Source organism: Lipotes vexillifer, unplaced genomic scaffold (genome assembly GCF_000442215.2).
Source record: "Lipotes vexillifer unplaced genomic scaffold, Lipotes_vexillifer_v1.1 scaffold474, whole genome shotgun sequence".
In the NCBI taxonomy this organism is placed as follows: domain Eukaryota; kingdom Metazoa; phylum Chordata; class Mammalia; order Artiodactyla; family Lipotidae; genus Lipotes; species Lipotes vexillifer.
The window spans coordinates 161,252-180,933 of record NW_006772385.1 but is presented as its reverse complement, the minus strand read 5'-3'; the positions used below and the strand labels follow the sequence as shown (position 1 = coordinate 180,933).

Sequence of the window (19,682 nt, the reverse complement as noted above, 5' to 3'; positions counted from 1 at the left end):
AGCAGGAAGTCGACTAAATGAACATTTTTTCTAGCTTTTAGGAAATGTCACTTTCCCGGGGGGAATAATGCATTTGAGAGCAGCAGGAGATCACCCCTGGCTCCGTCTCCCAGCACTGAAGGCCTGTAAACAAAACTTCAACTCTAAGTATTTCTCTAAAATGTACAATAGACCAGGAAGCCTGTGGTGAGACTGTAGGATGTCGGTTTCCCAAAGGAGGCTAAGCCTTTTAAGATTTTAGACTACATAAGCCAGCAGGGCCCAATTTTCTTCCAATTTAGTCACTCAGGAAAAAAAATAATAGCCTGACAGACTCTAATCTGAAAGATTGGATCTTTGTTGCCTTAGGAGAAGCACAAGTTCAACCACCTCTATCTCCATTCAGAACCCCACACAGTCGACTTTGTAAGGGCAGTTTATGAAAAGACCTGAATTCCACAAAGTGTCAGTACTCTTAGAGAATGGCCAAGTTGGATTACATTTTCACCCCGAGCACTTCATTCAAATAGAGCATTAAACCCCGCCAGGCAGCCTTTGCCTTTTCCTACCTTGCACTCTACCTCTGCCGCGGTGGCCTTTGCTCTCTCCAGGCTCTCTACCAGTTTGGTGTCATCTAGAAAGCTCCCCTCTGCCTCAGAGAGACGCAGAAGGAGGTCGTCCTCCAGATACTTCAGCTCTATCTTAAAGTCATTTTGGTGCTTTGTCAAAACCAACTAAGGCAAACCACGCAAAATGTGAGAAAGGTGATTAAATTCATGTTTTTAAGCAGAGTTTCCTTAATCATCAATTTCATGGCATCATATATGATAAAACACACGTAGCATTAAAATTGTACTAATCAAAAATTTTTTAAATTCTTTAAAAAAACATTCAGAAGGCATGGTAAGAGCTGGTTGCACTCCAGGGTCCAGAGCATGACCATGTATCATATCATTCATTTAACCTATAGGAAGAAACTTCTGGTTTCTGCTTCAAATTGAAAGACAGAAGAGTCATTATTTCCATCCTCACACAGGAAAAAAGCTAAACGTAACAGCCCTTACTTACCCATCAGAGAACTGAGGTCACAGGGCAACTGCCACCCTGAAAACTACAGAGATGGGTGGATACAGACAATCACGGGTTCTCAGGAAGATTTAAGTAGTAATCAACTAATTCCTGGAGGCAGAGCTTGAGAGTTAAAAACTCCCGGGGGCCCAGGCAATCACCTGGGGAGAGGAAGCCTGGGGAAGATTCCTCTATAACCTGGGCAGAGAGAAAGAGAGCCCTCTCTACCCTGATCAGAGGAAGAGATAGCTCTCTACCCTGATCAGAGGGAAGGAGATCCCTCTCTTCCTTCTAACCTTCCAGGCATGTACCTGCTTCTCTAGCCCTGCTTTCCATGACTAGTATGCGTCTTTGCTTGCCCTAGTCACCTGCATCAAACAAGACCAACAACTAGCCCATCTCCTGTGGCACAATCCTAACTACTTATCAGAAGTACCCTTGAGTTGCTACTTGACTGTTGAGATATACCCTCAGTTTTCTCAATTAGACTGAAAGATCCTGGAGGGCAGGCATCCCATCTTACACTCCTGTGTCTGGCACTATAATCTGTGCACTGAATAAGTGTTGGGGGAATGATTTCACAACTTCTACCTTAAGTTTCTCCAAATCTGGCCTTTCAACACTGACAACCTCTGCCAGCAGCTGGGCTTCCAGACCATCTTCTGTGACCGTGAAATTGAGGAGGGTTGTCTGAGCTTGCAATTCTGGCTTATAGTGAGGATTTGCCAGTTTTGTGTGAAGGATAAGACGAAAGCTGTGGTTAAATTCACACTCTTTATCCCCAATCTTGATATACCTAAAGGGGGCATAAGAAAGACAGTCAGAAGACTCTCATGCACCGTAACTGATATGAAGGTGTCACTCCATTCCTGTATTCTAGTAATGTATATGGGCCATAAAACCAGGTGATTTACGATTCTTCATCTACTGTTTCCCTAAAGTGTAAGAGGAGGAATAGAAATGATCTGCGAAAGCCCTATATGATCAAGTTTCCTTACATGGAAAACAGTGATAATAGTAGTACTCACCTCACAGTGTCACTGTAACAGTTAAACACAATAAATCATATAAAGAATCCATAACAACAAATACTAGCTTTATTTACTATATTATGCTTCCTGTGATTAACCTTATATTAAACATTGTTATTCTTTAAGGATAAACTAAAATGAGTATGTATGCATTTATGGGTGTGTATGCATATATGTGTGTATATACATACACACGTAAAATTTATGTATATGAAAAATACACATAGACTTGTCCTTAAATATGCTTAATTTAAGCCACTTAAAATTAGGCAGAAGTGATTCTTTTTTCTAAGCCCCTGACATGTGACCATGAGTAATAGTAGCAAAAAAAATTTTTCAATAAAAATAAAAAACATACAAATTCCTTGGGCACTTTACCCAGTCTTAATACTTTTGGCACTGGCTCAGAAGCAAAGTTTAGGAAGCCTGTTGTGTGGGATGCATGGACAGCATTCTTGCAAGCTCCGTCTCACACAGGGGTGGGCTCTCAGCGACCACGCTTCTTTTTGTGTCCCTGTTCCTCTGGCCACGGGGACCCAGGAGCAGGCACTTCATCTGAGCTGTTCCAACAAGAGTAACCTTTCCTGGGATTTAGTATTGGGACAGAGAGAAGGGAGAGTTGGAACTGGAATCTCTAAGCGTGTGTTGAAGTCGCTCTGTCTTGCTGGTGAACCAAGCAGCAGAGAAAGACCGTCCTGGTTGCCCAGAAAAGAAGTAAACCAGTATTCAGATGAAAGAGTAACACAAAGGAAGCATGTTCTGGGCTTCCAGGTCCCCCCTTCCTTGAAGCCTGGCTGCATCTTCCCCTCAGTTGCCATGGCACCCTGCAGCCTTCTAATAGTCTCTGTTTTGCTTCACCTAGATAGATGTGGCTCCTGTAACTGCAAGCAAAGCTATGAATGAATGCGGTCTTCCCCGCCGAGGGGAGGGCCTGATTTTTCTCTACCTCAGATGCTGGTAGCTAATCCCCAAAGATGTTATCACCTAGGCTCCCTTGCCCTCCGGGTTTCGGATGGGCTTGGCCAACGGAAGAACTGGCGGGAGACAGCAGTACAGGAGGAGAGAGAAGTCCAGTGGATCTTGCCAGCTTCAGGGCCGTGGTCTGGTGAAGGCTATGTCCTGCTATGACCCGTTCCATAGCTCTGCTTAGAGGACCTAGTAATACCTTTAGGCCTACAGGCAGTAAGGACTTTCCACTGCTGCAAATCCTATGTAGCCTTAACACCTCTACTGGGGTCTCTTTACCCTTTGCTCTGCAAATTCTTTTTGTAAATAGTCACTATGTTAACTCTATCAAACAATTCCAGCCTACTTTGTGGTCTTTTTCCTGCCAGGAACGTGCTATGAGGCTCTAGCCAAGGGGAAGTTATTTTTGCACTCATGCATCAGACAGACAGAACCCATGAACTCTGGAACTTCTCAAATTCTTCCATCAAAGTGGCCTGAACTGCGATGGAGTGAAAATTCATCTAAGGACCCTGGGAGCATGGCTGAAGCAAGGAGTATCTTCTCAGTCTCCTATTTTACCTTAAATACTTACTAAAATTCTGAATTCTTCCCTATTTAGTGTATATTTTCATTATAGAGGTATCATCATGACAATGATAAGAATGTTACCCAAAGTCCATATTGTTTTTAATTTAAATATAGTGTTTTAAATAATCATGAGGGGAAAAGGTGACTACTTATCTCACTGACTTACGGGAGAGATGTCACCTTCCTAAATTTATCAACTTTGGTAAACTGGGTCAATTCATAAGAAAGACACCGTATAATAAGTTCAGCATTCAGGCAATGCTGAATCCTCTTTACTAAAATGTCACAGTATTTGCAATAACTCTTTTTAAACTTGAGGAGAGATACTCAGAATGTCCTAATGTGATAATATCTTAGCCTGCTGTTGGTGGATGTTTCATAACTGTGTCTTGCTCTGAGATGAAGTCTCTTGCGTCAAATAGTGAGGAAAGGGTACCTGATACACTGGCCACTCTATTTGACTAGGGAGATTTTTATCAAACAATTTTAGTGTGTAAAGATTATTTAAAAATCATAGTTTTTTTAAATCGCTAAAGCTTTCATCACTAAATCACTCAGTCACTGAAGCTTTCATCATCACAGCTAAGAATCTCAAAAGATTGATCAGATTCATGACCTACTGTCTACATCCATTTCTCAACTTTTGTTTCCATTGTAGTGATCCTATATTTCAACAAAAACTTGCACAGTTCTCCACAAACCTATGGACAAAAGGAGGCAAGAATACACAATGTGGAAAAGACAGGCTCTTCAGCAAGCGGTGTTGGGAAAGCTGGACAGCTGCGTGTAAATCAATGAAGCTAGAACACACCCTCACACTATAGACAAAAATAAACTCAAAATGGCTTAAAGACTTAAATATAAAACAAGACATCATAAAACTCCTAGAAGAGAACATAGGCAAAATATTCTCTGACATAAATCATATCAATGTTTTCTTAGGTCAGTCAGCCAAGGCAACAGAAATAAAAACAAAAATAAACCACTGGGACCTAAGCAAACTTACAACTGTTGCACAGCAAAGAAAAGCATTAAAAAGAATGAAAGAAAAAAAAAAACCCTACAGAATGGGAGAAGCTATTTGCAAACGATGCAACAGACAAGGGCTTAATCTCCAAAATATACAAACAGCTCACACAACTCAGCAACAACAACAAAAAACCAAACAACCCAATCGAAAAATGGGCAGAAGACCTTAATAGACATTTCTTCAAAGAAGACATACAGATGGCCAGTAGGCACATGAAAAGATGCTCAGCATCACTAATTATTAGAGATATGCACATCAAAACTACAATGAGGTACCACCTCTCATCGTCAGAATGGCCATCATTAAAAAGTCTACAAATAACAAATGCTGGCGAGGGTGTGGAGAAAAGGGAACCCTCCTACTGTTGGTGGCTATTTGCAAACGATGCAACAGACAAGGGCTTAATCTCCAAAATATACAAACAGCTCACACAACTCAGCAACAACAACAAAAAACCAAACAACCCAATCGAAAAATGGGCAGAAGACCTTAATAGACATTTCTTCAAAGAAGACATACAGATGGCCAGTAGGCACATGAAAAGATGCTCAGCATCACTAATTATTAGAGATATGCACATCAAAACTACAATGAGGTACCACCTCTCATCGTCAGAATGGCCATCATTAAAAAGTCTACAAATAACAAATGCTGGCGAGGGTGTGGAGAAAAGGGAACCCTCCTGCACTGTTGGTGGGAATGTAAGTTGGTGCAGCTACTATGGAAAACAGTATGGAGGTTCCTCAGAAAACTAAAAATAGAACTACCGTATGATCCAGCAATCCCACTCCTGGGCATATACCGGGATGAAACTATAATTCAAAAAGATACATGCAACCCTATGTTCATAGCAGTACCATTCACAACAGCCAAGGTATGGAAACAACTGAAGTGTTCATCGACAGATGAATGGATAAAGAAGAGGTGGTACATATATACAGTGGAAAACTAGTCAGCCATAAAAAAGAACAAAATAATGCCATTTGCAGTTAAATGGATGCAACTAGAGATGATCATACTAAGTGAAGTAAGTCAAAAAGAGAAAGACAAATACCACATGATATCATTTATATGTGGAATCTAAAATATGGCACAAATGAACCTATCTACAAAACAGAAACAGACTCACAGACATAGAGAACAGACTTGTGGTTGTCAAGGGGATGGTGGGGAGGGAGAGCGATGGACTGGGAGTTTGGGGTTGGTAGATGCAAACTATTACATTTCGAATGGATAAACAACAAGGTCCTACTGCACAGCACAGGAAACTATATTCAATATCCTCTGATAAACCATAATGGAAAAGAATATGAAAAAGTATATGTATAACTCAATCACTTTGCTCTACAGCAGAAATTAACACAACATTGTAAATCAACTATACTTCAATAAAATTAAAAAAAAATCTTTCACAGTTTTTGGTTAAGTGTCCAAGCTTGAAAAATCTTCCCAACAAGCTACTTTGGAAGCCTTTTTTGTATTAAGTTGAATGGTGAAGTCTTCAAGTTTTGGTTTGGTTTCACTTAGGACCTCCTAGTGTTTAATTTTGTTCCAGAAGGAAAAAAGCTTAATTCAGGTGGCAACCCTCTTCTAAGCCAGTATATCTGAATAATACATACTTCCCTTTAAAAAAAAAAAACAAAAAGATCAAAAAAGAGTATTCACCTCACCGTTAAAGTGAAACTCTGAGAACAGCAAGAGATAAATGAACTACAGGCCAATTGTTAAAAGTGAACCAAGGAGTGGCTGCTAGTTAACACTTTTGCACATAGCTTCCAGTTGATATCATGCTCACCAAGATAATCATTACCTTATAATTTCTTCAGTTATTTGTTTTTATCATGAAACATATTGCAACCAAATATTCATTCACTCAGCAAGCAGTTACTGAACACCTACACAGTGCCAGCCTGTCAGAGTCTTCTAGACACTGGGGCTTATAATCGTTACCAAAACAAGCATGGTCTTTCCTCTAACATTATTACTTACTCTCTCATAATAGGTATATGACTACAACATTTTACATACTGATTCATTTATTCTTTTACTTATCCAGTTCAATAAATAAATATGTATTAAGTGCCTACAATGTCTGGTCATATAAAGATCAAAGATCTGCCCAATTAAAAGAAAGGCAAAGGATCTGAATAGAAACTTCTCCAAAGAAGATCTACAAATGTCCAATAAGCACCTGAAAAGATGTTCAGCATCATTAGTCATCAGGGAAATGCGAATCAAAGCCACAGTAAGGTGCCAGTTCACACCCACTAGATGGTTATAAAAAAAAAAAAAAACACTGACAAGTATTGGTGAGGATATAGAAAAATTAGAACCCTCATACATTGTTGATGGAAATGTAAAATGGTGCAACCAGTTTGAAAACCAGTTTTCAGTTTCTCACCATCTTAAACATAGAGTTACCATGTAACCCAGTGATTCTACTCCTAGGTACATGCTCAAAAGAATGGGAAGCATATGTCCCTACATAATTTGTACACAAATGTTCACAGCTGCATTATTCATAATTACCAAAAGGTGGAAACAACCCACTGTCTGTAAACTCATAAATGGATAAACAAATTGTGTTATATCCAAACAAAGGAATATTACTCAGCCATAAAAAGGAAAGAAGTACTGATACATGCTACAACACAGATGAACCTTGAAAACAAGTGAAAGAAGTCAATCACATATAAGTCCACATACTGTATGATTCTATTTACTTGAAATGTCCAGAATAGGTAAATCAATAGAGATGGAAATGAGATTAGTGGTTGCCTAGGGATTTCAGTTCTAAAATTGATTGTGGTAATGACTGCTCAGTGCTGTGAATACACTAAAAACCACTGAATTGCCCACTTTAAATGATTAAGTTGTATGGTATGTGAAGACACCTCCATAATGGTGTTACCAAAAGAGAACAAAAATGAACAACAATCTAACAAAAGGTCAGTCACTTACATTTGAGCTTTTATCAATCTGTAAGGTAAGTAACCGTGCTAATTATAGTTTCTCAGAGGTTCAGTCTTGACTTTTGAGAGTAGTGAGGTGTGTTACAGGACGGTCTTAATCGATAAGGACACCTTTCTTAGTCAATCTGCTTCTTTTTGACTGAAGACATGTTCAACCATATCTACATTGACAGTACCATCAAAATTTCTCCCATTAATGGAGCTTCCCTGTCCAAGGGTTTCCAAAATTGATCTTGCAAATAGCTTTGAGAAAATCTTTCTTTGCTAGTGTCATTCACTATATTACTATTGGCCTAGATTTCAAGACTTTCATGATTGGCTCTTAATGGAAATTTCGAGAGTGATGGTTTCATGTAATTACTGCCTGGGGTTCTCACACATAAGCCATTCCGAAGTTTATACTCATTTACATCTCCACAATAACAAAACTCATACTTTAAAATAAATCTCTGTGCATGTCGTCTTGTGATTTTCTGACTACTGCTCCATCTTGGTTTGAATTCATTCCTCCCTCGTGTAGTGACTCTGAGAAATGCCAGGTCTATCACGACCTTCCGTGATTTCACACTGAATTTGCTTTATGAATTTTCACTGGGTTTTGATTCACATCTCATAAACTTCATTTTTTAACCACTAACTTCTATCCCCAGATGATAAAAGAATTTAAACACTTTTTCACTTGAAAAATATACATTTAAATGAACACTGAATGAATCAAGTCCAGTATTTTCATTACTGTTGTCTAATGGGACAGCTCACTGTGGCAGGGTTAGGAACTGCGGTATGCAGTCAATTCAGATTTGAGGTGTGTGCAGTGGGTGGGGATGGAGAGGGTACTTGAGAATCAGAACAAGCCCCTAGCAAGAAGGCTAACATATTCTACTGTACAGCACAGGGAACTCTGCTCAATACTCCGTAAGAACCTAACTGGGAAAAGAATCTGAAAAAGCATAGATACATGTATCTGTATAACTGAATCACTTTGCTGTACACCTGAAACTAACACAACATTGTAAATCAACGTATTCCAATGTAAAATAAAAAGTTAAAAAACAAACCCAGATGACTAACATATTTGAAAGTCAGAGGTGTTCAGGCCTCATGGAAAAATCCGTGTAGAGGAGTTGGAGAATTCTTTCTGTAAATGGCCGGAGAGTAAGTATTTCAAGCTTCGTCAGCCACATACGTCTCTGCCGTATATGCTTCTTTGTTGACAGCTCTTTAAAACCATCCTCAGCTCCTGGGCCACATCAAGACAGGCTGCTTGCCCATCGCCACGCTAGAGGGTCCACCAGTCAGTGGTATCAGCATAATCTCCTCTCAAAGCAACAGCAGCTAATGCCACTGGACTACCCAGTAACAGCAAGTTACAATTTTTCCAGTTAGCCACTACACCTAAGAGTGCTTCCCGCTCTAGTTTTCCGAGAAAAAAAAGTGAGGGACTGGCCAATACGGAGCATGAGGTTCTGACAATTTTGCTTCTGGGTGCAGGTGACACTAGCTTTTAATTCATCAAATATGTATTAAACCAAACGTCTCAGTTAAAGCCACACTCCATAAGGTGACAGAGAGATGATTCTATGGTTCTAAACCTCCCTTGCATACCTACATATGCCCTGAGGCATTCACATACCCCAGTTTGAGAACCAGAAATCCATCTGCTAGAGGGAGAGAGCTGACTTTCTCTGTGAAGAGACAGTTAATCACGGAACTTGCCGTGCTGATGGCAAAGAGAAGGATATCTGCCTATAAAACTGTTTTTCTATTTTGCTCTGAAAAATTACTTTATAGGTTTACATTTCCCAGGGATAGTAAATTATCCTCAACTGGGGTGTTTATGATCTATGAAAGGCAAAAACTACATAATGACTCAGTGGGTTTTGTCATTGCTGCTAGGTTAATTTTTAGTTAATCTCCGATCTGGGAAAAATAAACTGATGGCTAGCGCTCTCTCTTGACTTGAAGGATCCAAAAAACAACGGAGTTAACCAGAGGGGTGGGAAAAGCAAACAATCACTGTGTTGTTTCTGTGAAAGACAGGAGTCCAGAGTTTGTAACTTCTAGAAAACACAGCAGGCAGCTCCGAGCGCTTGAAATTCAAAGCCAAGGAGAAGCAACAGCAGGTGGGAAGGACAACCTGAAACTTGGACCTCTACTCTCTTCCAGCTATTCTGTAAAAGCAGTAGTTCTTAACCCACCCTCCAGCCCCACGCCCCCCCAGGAACAGGACTCGGGCCCCTGACACTGCATCGCAGTGAGAAGCAAGCGGGGCAGGGGTCTCTGAATGTGGGCTGGAATTGCTCCTAGAGGGTTTTTACTCATCCCTCCAAGGGAATGGGGTCCTCCTGCCCCCTTTTCTCTCTGGCTGAGAAGTGCTGGTTTGGACACGACAGACTGATTATATGAACTCGCAACTGAAATAAAATGGGTTTTCCCAGTAAAAACACCATATTTTAATTGGATAGGACAGAGAGTGAGCTGTCCACATTCTGTCTCACCTAGCAGAGTTGTAATTTTAGAGCCAGAAGGGCCCCTAGAGATCATTCAATGGATTCTTTTTTATGGACCTTGAGTTTATGACTTGTCCAAGGTCATATAGCTTAGTGGCAGAGATGGGACCGGAACCTGGGTCTCTAGACTCCTAGTAAAAAGTTCACTGCATCCCACTGCAGGGTAATTTGCTCTGTTTGATGATGACAGCTTGTAACCCTGGCCTCTGTGGACCTGTCTGACCACTGATCACAGAAGAGTACTGAGAGAATATGACTGACTCAGTAACAATCAACGACCACTAGAGAAAAAAAATATAAAGACACAGCTCAGAGGACATGCCCAGCTGATCTTTGGTTAGACATGCTGTCCTTGTTTATAAAAGAGACTAGGCACTGATTATCGAGGTGCCCAGCCTGAACCCAAGGGCTATAATTTCTGGTGGATATTTTCATAAAATGAATTACTTAATTTATAAAATTTTAAAAGTAAAAAACTTTACTTACAGAAGTTTTCTAACTTCTGGCTTTCAGGAAAAGAAAATATAATACTGAAGTATGCCAAAATGCTCAGTGAATTATGGTAATGTTGGATGAGTTATTGTATAATAAAGACAATCATCTATAAATTGACTATAAATTTAGTTTTCCATGTTGTCAGGTTGGCATAAAAATCAGGTACTTGGGAATTTCAAAATTCTTTCAAAGGTTATTCACAATCCAGCCAAAAGTTATCAGGGGGATGAAAGGATCTGTAGTTTCTTCAAGTCATGGAAGGTCATTACTATTTTGGAGGATGGATATGCAATTACATTTAAAATACTTGAAAATAATTTCTTGACTAATGTTCACAGCATTTCTGTGATAGACTTGGGGGAACATCTCTCCCAATTCTCAGATTTACCTGAAAACCAGAACCTCTGTGAGTTGAGAGATGCAGCATCATCTCAAAATAACCAAGATGAGAGTCTGAAGTCTGAGATTACAATCTGCATTTCTTATTTCTGAGAAATATGTCTAGAAACTAAGGAAATGTCTTTCACTTCTGTTGGCACTGTTCTCAAGGTTTAGTGTAGCTACTGTTGAAAATGCCCTCAGTCTTGGATCATAAAAACCTACATGAATTTCTCTAGTGATCAGATATTCTGACTACGTGAACAAAACCGCCATTATTTTTTATTGCCATGTAAAACCAGACATGGAAAAGCAGCAATATTCAATGTAGAATAAGGACTTGCTTCTGGGGCAGATCCAAGTCTTTACTAGGAATGGCTGCAGTAAAATGCTATTTTTAAAAAACATTTGCAAAACCTTTCTTACAACACAGTTTGGCGAGAAATTTCTGAAAATATTGTATTATTATACGGAAGGTTGTCCCTCTAGGATGGATGATTCAGAGAGCTAACACATTCTCTGAATAGGAGGAAGTCCATTCTCCAGGCCTCACTGGAGCTGCTTTGTCAAGGTGAAGAGATAGCAGGTGGGTTTTGAGATAAGTAAATAAAATAGTTCCAGGAGTTGGGGGAAAAAAACGCACTCAGGAGAAGCAAAAAAACCTTCTCAATAGACATCTAAAAGCCTTACTGCATGTCCCGCTGTTTCAAATGAAAAGCTTCTAGATTAGACTTGTGAGCTGCAATAGCCCTGGCTGGGCGCACAGCTGAAGGGTCAGGTGTCACGCGGGCAGCCGGGAGGGGTTATTTAACGACCTCGGCAGGAAGGCCGGAGCGAGGTGGTCAAACCCGGCTCAGGAAGAAAGGATTCGGCTCAAAGCTGCACAGCTGGCCAGACGTTCAAGGAAAGGAGGGAAAGAAAGTCCTGAACTGAAATGAGTTGGCTCACTGCTTCATGCAGTTAATATAACCAATACGTCCTTCTTAAGATAAAAGCAAACTTCGATTAGAATTTTTTAAAAAAAGATGAAAGTCGCAAGAGTCCAGATAACACTGAACAGGAAAAAAAAAAAGTGAAAAAAATCATAGCTTATTTCCCCTTTGATATACGTATATAGCCTATATGTATAAAACATACATGTTATATATATTTATACGTGTACTTCAATATATCCTTATTTAAACATTATAATGTAGCATGAAAAATGAAATTCTGGTTCCATTTGTATTGTTCTTTTTTTAGAAAATTGCTTTTTTGAAGAAAAGAATCTAAAGGTTCTGAATCTGTGGCCCTGTTTTGGTATTTTCTTTCAGATAAAGTCAAACAATGTCAGCAAGATGAATGAGATGTACTACCTGTAGACCCTGAATATTACACCTAAAATTTTTTAGATTGAATTTAGGGATAGCAAGGTTGCTGGAAGTTTTTTCTGCAATTAAACTTTGTTTTTTCAACTTTAGAAATTGGGAGAGACTAGAATGCCGAATTCTACCAGATGCGGGCTTGAATTGACTTGAAAATAAAAATATACTTACCCCTAGGGACATAATGAGAGAACGACATCACTCCAGAGTTTATTGAAAAACCATAAGCTTCCAGCTCAGGAGAGCGCGTTCTATTCAGGGTGGGGTTTAGTTTAACATGGTTCTATCTTAAATTTCGCCCAGGAACTCATTCAAAGAGATCCATAAGCAACTACAGAACAAACGCATGGCAGCAACTCCAAGAGCAGCGACATAATCATTGTTAAACTGGAAACTTGCTAACTAAAACAATTCTTATTAATTTTAGCACAACCTTCAGGAAATTTAGTCATTATCAAATAAATACTATCTGTAAAATGCTGTCTCTCATTGGATTATTTCTATAAAAATAGAAATTTCTATCATATAGCTAATATTTCTATTAGTTTTAAGTTTCTTTCCAGGGAATGCTACTTAAAAGACTATTACTAAAAGAATAACCATATGAAGTTAAATATAGAATGAAGTATAAATTGTCTTTAAGAAACATTTATATGCTCAGGAACAAGCTGAAATACATCTTGCAGGAAGGTTACTCCAGCTAAAATTAAAGCTCAAAAAGTACTTCAGTAATATTTGGGGAGATTCGAAAGATTAAAGAGAGAATTTTATGAAGATGCTTTACAGATCAGCAGCTTCTCTAATATGTAAGCAAGTACATTTGCTTTGGAAAAAATACGTGTTGATAAAACCTCCCAGATATGTTTTCTGTCGATTGATACCATATGATGTATTTTACTTAAGATTAGGATTATCTGGAGTTTGGTGGATTTAATTATTTGTAATTACCCAGCTGTTGTCAGCCTGTGGTCATTTTATGACGGGGTATCTACTGTGTGTGTCAGGTTCAACTGTATATCTTCTCAAACACAGATTTAATGTGCTATTGATGAAACCATTACTACAGCCAAATTAAAGTCTGGGCTGATGTATTGGTCCACAGGGAGCCGTCAGACATGAAAGGAGTAATTAGTATTCATTACTTCATACTCCACAACATTCCAATTATTAATGAACTTCAACTTTTGGACTATGCTGTATATATCACAAGCATCTTCTCGGACATTCATTATTAGGAAGAATAGACTAATACTGTTCTTTTTTTTTTTTTTAAAGGCCCCCAGAGCAAAGAGAACTAAAATAAACAAAAACACTATAAATAGCCAAAAACTTTCTGAGGGATGTGGCTTTCTCTCAGGAGTATGAAAGTGTTATTCCACGTGCCCTTGGAGAAGATGATACAGTACAGACATTCTGGGTAAATGCACCAGCTTTGCAATCCCTGCGGGTTGTTTCCTCCTTCTTTTGCTTGTTTTCAATGCTATTTTATCTTTACAATACAAAGGGAAACATATTTGTAACTCCACAGGGGATCTCAAAGAGTAACATAGAAATGTAAAGATAGAAGGGTATGGAAACAAAATCAAGTAAAATGTTCATTGTTCGAGATCAGAACAGAAAAGACCTATTAGAAAGCTGACAAACATGTAGATTAGTTTGGGATGGGATCAAGATAAAGTCAATAGTTTTCTGTTCCTGTTTACCGATGGGCATCTCTATTGTTAAACAAAACCATATCAACATGTTTCTATTAATTTTGTTTTCCGTTGTTTTCTCCCAGTTTATTTATTGCATTAAAAGAAAGGTAATTCCTATTTCTACCAATCTTTTTTTTTTTCTATATCCCCTTATATGTCCCATATGTATACATATTTTTAAAAAGTTCCTCTCTTGCTTTTAAAACTTACATGAAAGAACAAAAAAGCATTTGCTTTGCTTAAACATACTTCTTGTGAGGTAAAAACAATACAGTCACTAAAACACCAAATTTTATTCCAAAGTACTTTTAAAGCTTTCATGAATAAAACTATTCTTAAAATTTGGAGCGTCCTCATTTTTTCCACTCAAAAAAAGGGGTGAGGAAAAAAACCCAGGTGGTAGGAATAGTTCCTTATAGGAAGAGGTAGCTAATAGTATTAAATATACAAATCTTTTGTGTTATTAAAAAAAACAGCAGAAGAATGAAAGTTCCTAACTCAGTTCTCTGGAAGACTTCACAACCCTTAAATACTACTGGTGAGCATGTAAATGTGTACAACTTTGAAAAGCAATTTGGCATTTTCTTTTAAAGCTTACCGTGCGCACTCTCTAGAACCCAACTATTCTACTCCAGAATATAAACTCTGAAGAACCCCTTGCTGTGTGCACCTTTAGATACGTATATGAGTATTCAGTATGCTAATATTAATAGCAGCATGTCTTGAAATAACAAAAAAATCAGAAAATCACCTAAATGTCCTTCAATAAAAATATTCAATAAAGTGAGAAAGAGCCACACCATTGAATATAACAGTGACTAAAATGAGATTAGAGTTAAATGAAAAGAATGAGAGCTAAAAGCAAGAATATAGCTAAGTCTTAGAAGCATAATACTGAGTAAAAAAATTCAAGTCCCTTTTAACTATATAAGCTATGATGGATTTTTATAAAGTCCCAAATCAGACAAAAATAAACAGTATATTGTTTTGGAAAATGCATATATATGATAAAACTATTTTAAATAAAGTAATGAAGTGATAATGAAATTTAAAATACTGACTATCTTTGGAGATGAGGCAGAATTAGAAACTAGAGGAGCACAAAGGTGGATTAAAGAATACTGGTCATCTTTTGGTTCATAATTTGAATGGTAGATACCTGTCTAAATTATTATTATGATTTATAACTTCTATATATTATATATTTTATATGTATCAGTATTAAATAATAAAATTTGAATAACCAAAACCTTCTACTGCTTTTAGGTGGCAACTTAAAACATCAAAAGATATGACGGATTCCTCCCCTCCCCACCCCTCCTTTTTGCTGATACGCTTTGTGACTCAACTCATGGTTCATCCACACTTCCCATGTCTGAAAGACAAGGTCTTACTTCACTAGGTCTGTTTGAACATCTGGTCCATGCTCCCAATCACCCACACACTATACCCATCATTTGTTAAAGATTCAAGGGAAATAATACATATTGAATATCTGTATGTGCTATGCTTTTCGTATTTTTTTCCTCACTAGGTGACAAAACATAAACAGAAAAACAGGTTAACCAAACTTACCCCCCATCACCAAACTAGAGTGTAGCAGACTAAGATTTGACCCAAGTTCCATCTTACTACTTGAACCCCAATGCTAGTTTCTAACAACAACACATAGTGCATAAACCCCACCTCATAGTCCTAAAAATCTCTCTTGAAAATGCACATGTAGCAACCAAGACGGTGGGTTGAGCACTGTATTTACTTTCATTCCCTTTCTTTCCCTTCCCATTGTATTTACTTTTCTTCCCTATGGAAATGATGGAAAGACCACATGCTTAAAGAAACAATGTTTCTTTAAGGGTGGAAGGGATAGGAGGTTGGGATTAACATATATACACTACTGTATATAAAATAGGTAAGTAACAAGGTCCTACTGTATAGCACAGGGAACCCTACTCAGTACTCTGTAATAGCCTATATGTATATATATATATATATATATATATATATATATATATATATATATATATATAAAACTGACTCACTTTGTTGTATACCTGAAGCTGACACAATGTTGTAAATCAACTATACTCCAATATAAAATAAAAATTAAATAAAAAAAGAAACAATGAATTAAAAATCATGTTAAAAAATAAGAAAGAGTACAATGAGTGGAAATTTAAAAATTGAGGCATTAAAGAAAGTGATGAGAAACTTAATGGAAAATATTAGCAAAAGTTAACAACAGGCATTCACTGAAGGCTAATTAACATATCCTTATTAACAATAAAATATAAAACAAAGCAGCAATGAGATAAGGATTCTATTATTTGATGTTTCTATTGGCTCTTGCTCATGGTGCCTTATTTCCTCGTGTGTTCTCTGATTTTTGCCTGTGAACTCATGTACCGTTGAATTCGATCTTTCACAATCCTCTAAAGTCTGGATTTACAGACATTATTCCAAAGAGGGTCTTTGTTTGCTTCTGCCAAGTGCACTGGGGTGTGACCAACCCAAGGTCACTTTAAAATAAGTTAATGGTTTGAGGTATTTTAGGGCACGAAAGTAATAAAAAATTGTCTTAAACATTCATAAGAAAGATGGATGTGGTAAGGAATTCTCTGGGGATATTTTTCCATCTCTTCCCAGCACCAAAGTAGAGAAAGGAAAGTTTCCTTTCTGCAGTGCTGGCTTTTGCTTAACTTTGAACAAATTTACCCTTAAATAGAAGGTATGGACCCTTGACGTTCTAGCATTAAGCAAGAATCTCTTAGCAGACTCCACACCCTGAATAGGTCCTAGACTTGGTCCAAGCTCTGTACATCCATCAAAACAGAAACCCAAGATTATCACATTTTAGCAGGTACCCTCAGGAAAAAAACAGCTTTGGTGTTCCTTATCTTTCCATTTCCTGCTTTTTGGTCACACTTTTTTTTTTGGGGGTCACCTGAGTGATACATTTCAAAAAGTGTTTTTAATAATGTAACTAACATATTTACTTGTTTTTCAGTATTCACATATCTAATCTGCCATAGTGCCAGAAATAAAAGTCTATGTTTTTACTGTTTTGTTTTTATTTTAGTTAACCATATTTTTAAAGGCATATAGTATGATTCTTATCCATAGAGAACTTGTAATCTAATAAGGATATATAAGAGAATTTAAGCATATTTTAAGAATGACATATAAAGGCAAAATGACAGTCACACAGTATAGCATGTGGAAGCATTAAATGCAGAAAAGTTAAATTCCCATTTAATTGACTGAATAGCAGTTAAATTCCAAATGAAGTGAATTTGGGATTTGCATTGATAGAAAAGGTAAATAAAATAGCACATTATAGAAAGGGGGATTATCTGTGTGAAGTAATGAAAAATGAGGTTGGTAAAAGGAAACTCAGTAGTATCAAACAGGTAAAGCATTTTGCAGGTTTCACAGAAAAGCTTTAATTCAATTCAAAGTAATTGACAATAGAGAATTCTTAATGGGAGTGATGAAAGAAGCAATATTAAAAAAAATTATTTTAACCACTCTCTGGGTTGGAGAGAAGTAAGTAGAGAAAGGATGTAAAGGGATCACTACAGCCAGCATGAGGAAATGAATGGCCTAAACTACACTGTAAGGTACAGATATGAAAACAAAACATAAATGAGAAAATAAACAGAGTTTAGGGGAAAAACAGAATGGAAGACTGGCAAAGGAGAATTCATAGGAATTCTACCGAAAGATGGTAGTGCCTATGTATTTGGAAAATCTGGTTAAGAAACTAGGTTTCCATGCATTAAATTTCATATAGCATTGAGCATCCAAGAAGACAGTGACTAAGCTCTTTCAGGCCCCATTTTTCTCATCTGTGAAGTGAATGTTCCCTGTTCTGACTATATAGCATCTCCATAGATAATCACATCTTCTATGATGCTTAACCAACTCTCTGTGGAGATGTTCCCCAATCTACATGCTCAGCCAAGATTAAGCTCCACACTCACATATTCCATGGCTTCTTAGACTTTTCTGAGAATGAGTGTTAAAGTAGCACCTCAATCTTTGAATGTCTAATAAGTGAAATAGTTACTTCTTTCCCTGCACTTACTCCTATTCCTATATCACATCTCTCCATAAACCATACCATCATTTAACCTGGCAGAAGACCGGAAATCACCCTTGAACCTTCCTTTTCCCTACTAACAAAATCCCATTACTGACCATGAACTGATGATACTAACTCCTTGAGAATTCTTTGGTTTGCCCTCTCCTCTCCACCTCTACTGTCACTGGCTTAGTTTAGGCTCGTATCATGTCTCAACTGGACTATTGCAATTGTTTGCTAATTGGACGGACCCTGGCTCTAGGTCCACGTGCCTTCAATCAATACTCCACACTGCCAACAGTGTCCTTTCAAAAACGTAAATCTGATCTTATTACTCCTAGCATGCTTAAGAGTCTTCACTAGCTTCCCCACTGACTTATGCTCATGATTTTCAAGTGAAAATATGGAAACTCCAGATGTGTTACTCCAGGAAGGCAAGGTCCTTTGGTCAAAAACCACTGCTACTGTCAACTAGTGTTACTGATAGGAACAGACCCCTTTAATGTCTTTGGGGAAAAAGCATTATCACCCAAGGCCAACCTATGGTCATCTTTGGATACACAAGGATGTCAACATTCTGGGTACTGATAATCCAGTCTCATCTCTCTGAGTCCATACACCTCCCTTTCCCACCCCCAAAATGGGACTTTCTACATATTTGAATCCTAACTGCAGTTCCCCAAAGCTGTTGGGCCGTTTTGTGTGTTTTGCTATTTGGTATTAGCGCTCTCGTTCCAGAATTCTCTTCTCCCATTTTTCTGTCTGACAAATGCCCACTCACCTTTCAACTCACATTAAATGTAAATGTAATCAAATGCAATTTTTTCCACACAGCCTTCCCAGGTCTCCACTATGGAGCTGATGATTCCCTATCATGCATACTTCTATCACCACACCAATGGCAAGCATTACTTTTACTGTTTGTATGTCTTGACTTTCCCCTAAGGAAATGTAGCTTCCTTAAGGGCAGGGTCTATACCTTATCATGCTTTGAATCTCCAGCCCCCAGTACAGTGCCTGGCATCTAGCAGTGCTCAGAGAAGGTTTATTCAGTGACTAATAGAATATGCAATGACTCAGATTCTCTGAATAAAGAAACTCTAAAAACATCTGAAAAAAACTGGAGATAAACATCTAAATTTACCTTCATAAAAGTGGTTGTTTCCACACATAAGAGTTTAGGAGCTGAAATTGTTATGGTAACTACTGCATGCAATAAACACCATTTATTATATTCTTACATATCATTTAAAATTCTCTTGACCTTTTAAAAAAAGCTACAGTGATATGATCAATTCTATAAAGCCTAATAGAGGGTGCTTATTCAGGAAATATTATTAATTTGGAATAAATTGTCCTGCTTTGATATTTTGTGATAAAGAATTTGATGCTTTATGTAAAATAATTTGTTTCTGAAATAAAAAAAAAAACCCTCTGGGATTCTTACTTACACTTAACTATAACCACATTGAGAAAAAAATCAGGACTGAAGTTTATCAGGCTCTGGATGTTTCAGATTATCAAAAAAAAAAAAAAAA

At 37.7% G+C, this 19,682-nt stretch overlaps 1 protein-coding gene across 1 annotated transcript in view; it reads right to left on the bottom strand.

Moving 5' to 3' along the window:
* Window positions 1-19,682, bottom strand: part of DNAH11 (dynein axonemal heavy chain 11) — a 213,524-nt gene that overhangs the window by 44,979 nt on the left and 148,863 nt on the right. The window contains 2 exon segments of the mRNA XM_007472188.1: window positions 549-713; window positions 1,639-1,843. Of these exon segments, the coding sequence (XP_007472250.1) occupies window positions 549-713; window positions 1,639-1,843 (370 nt within the window).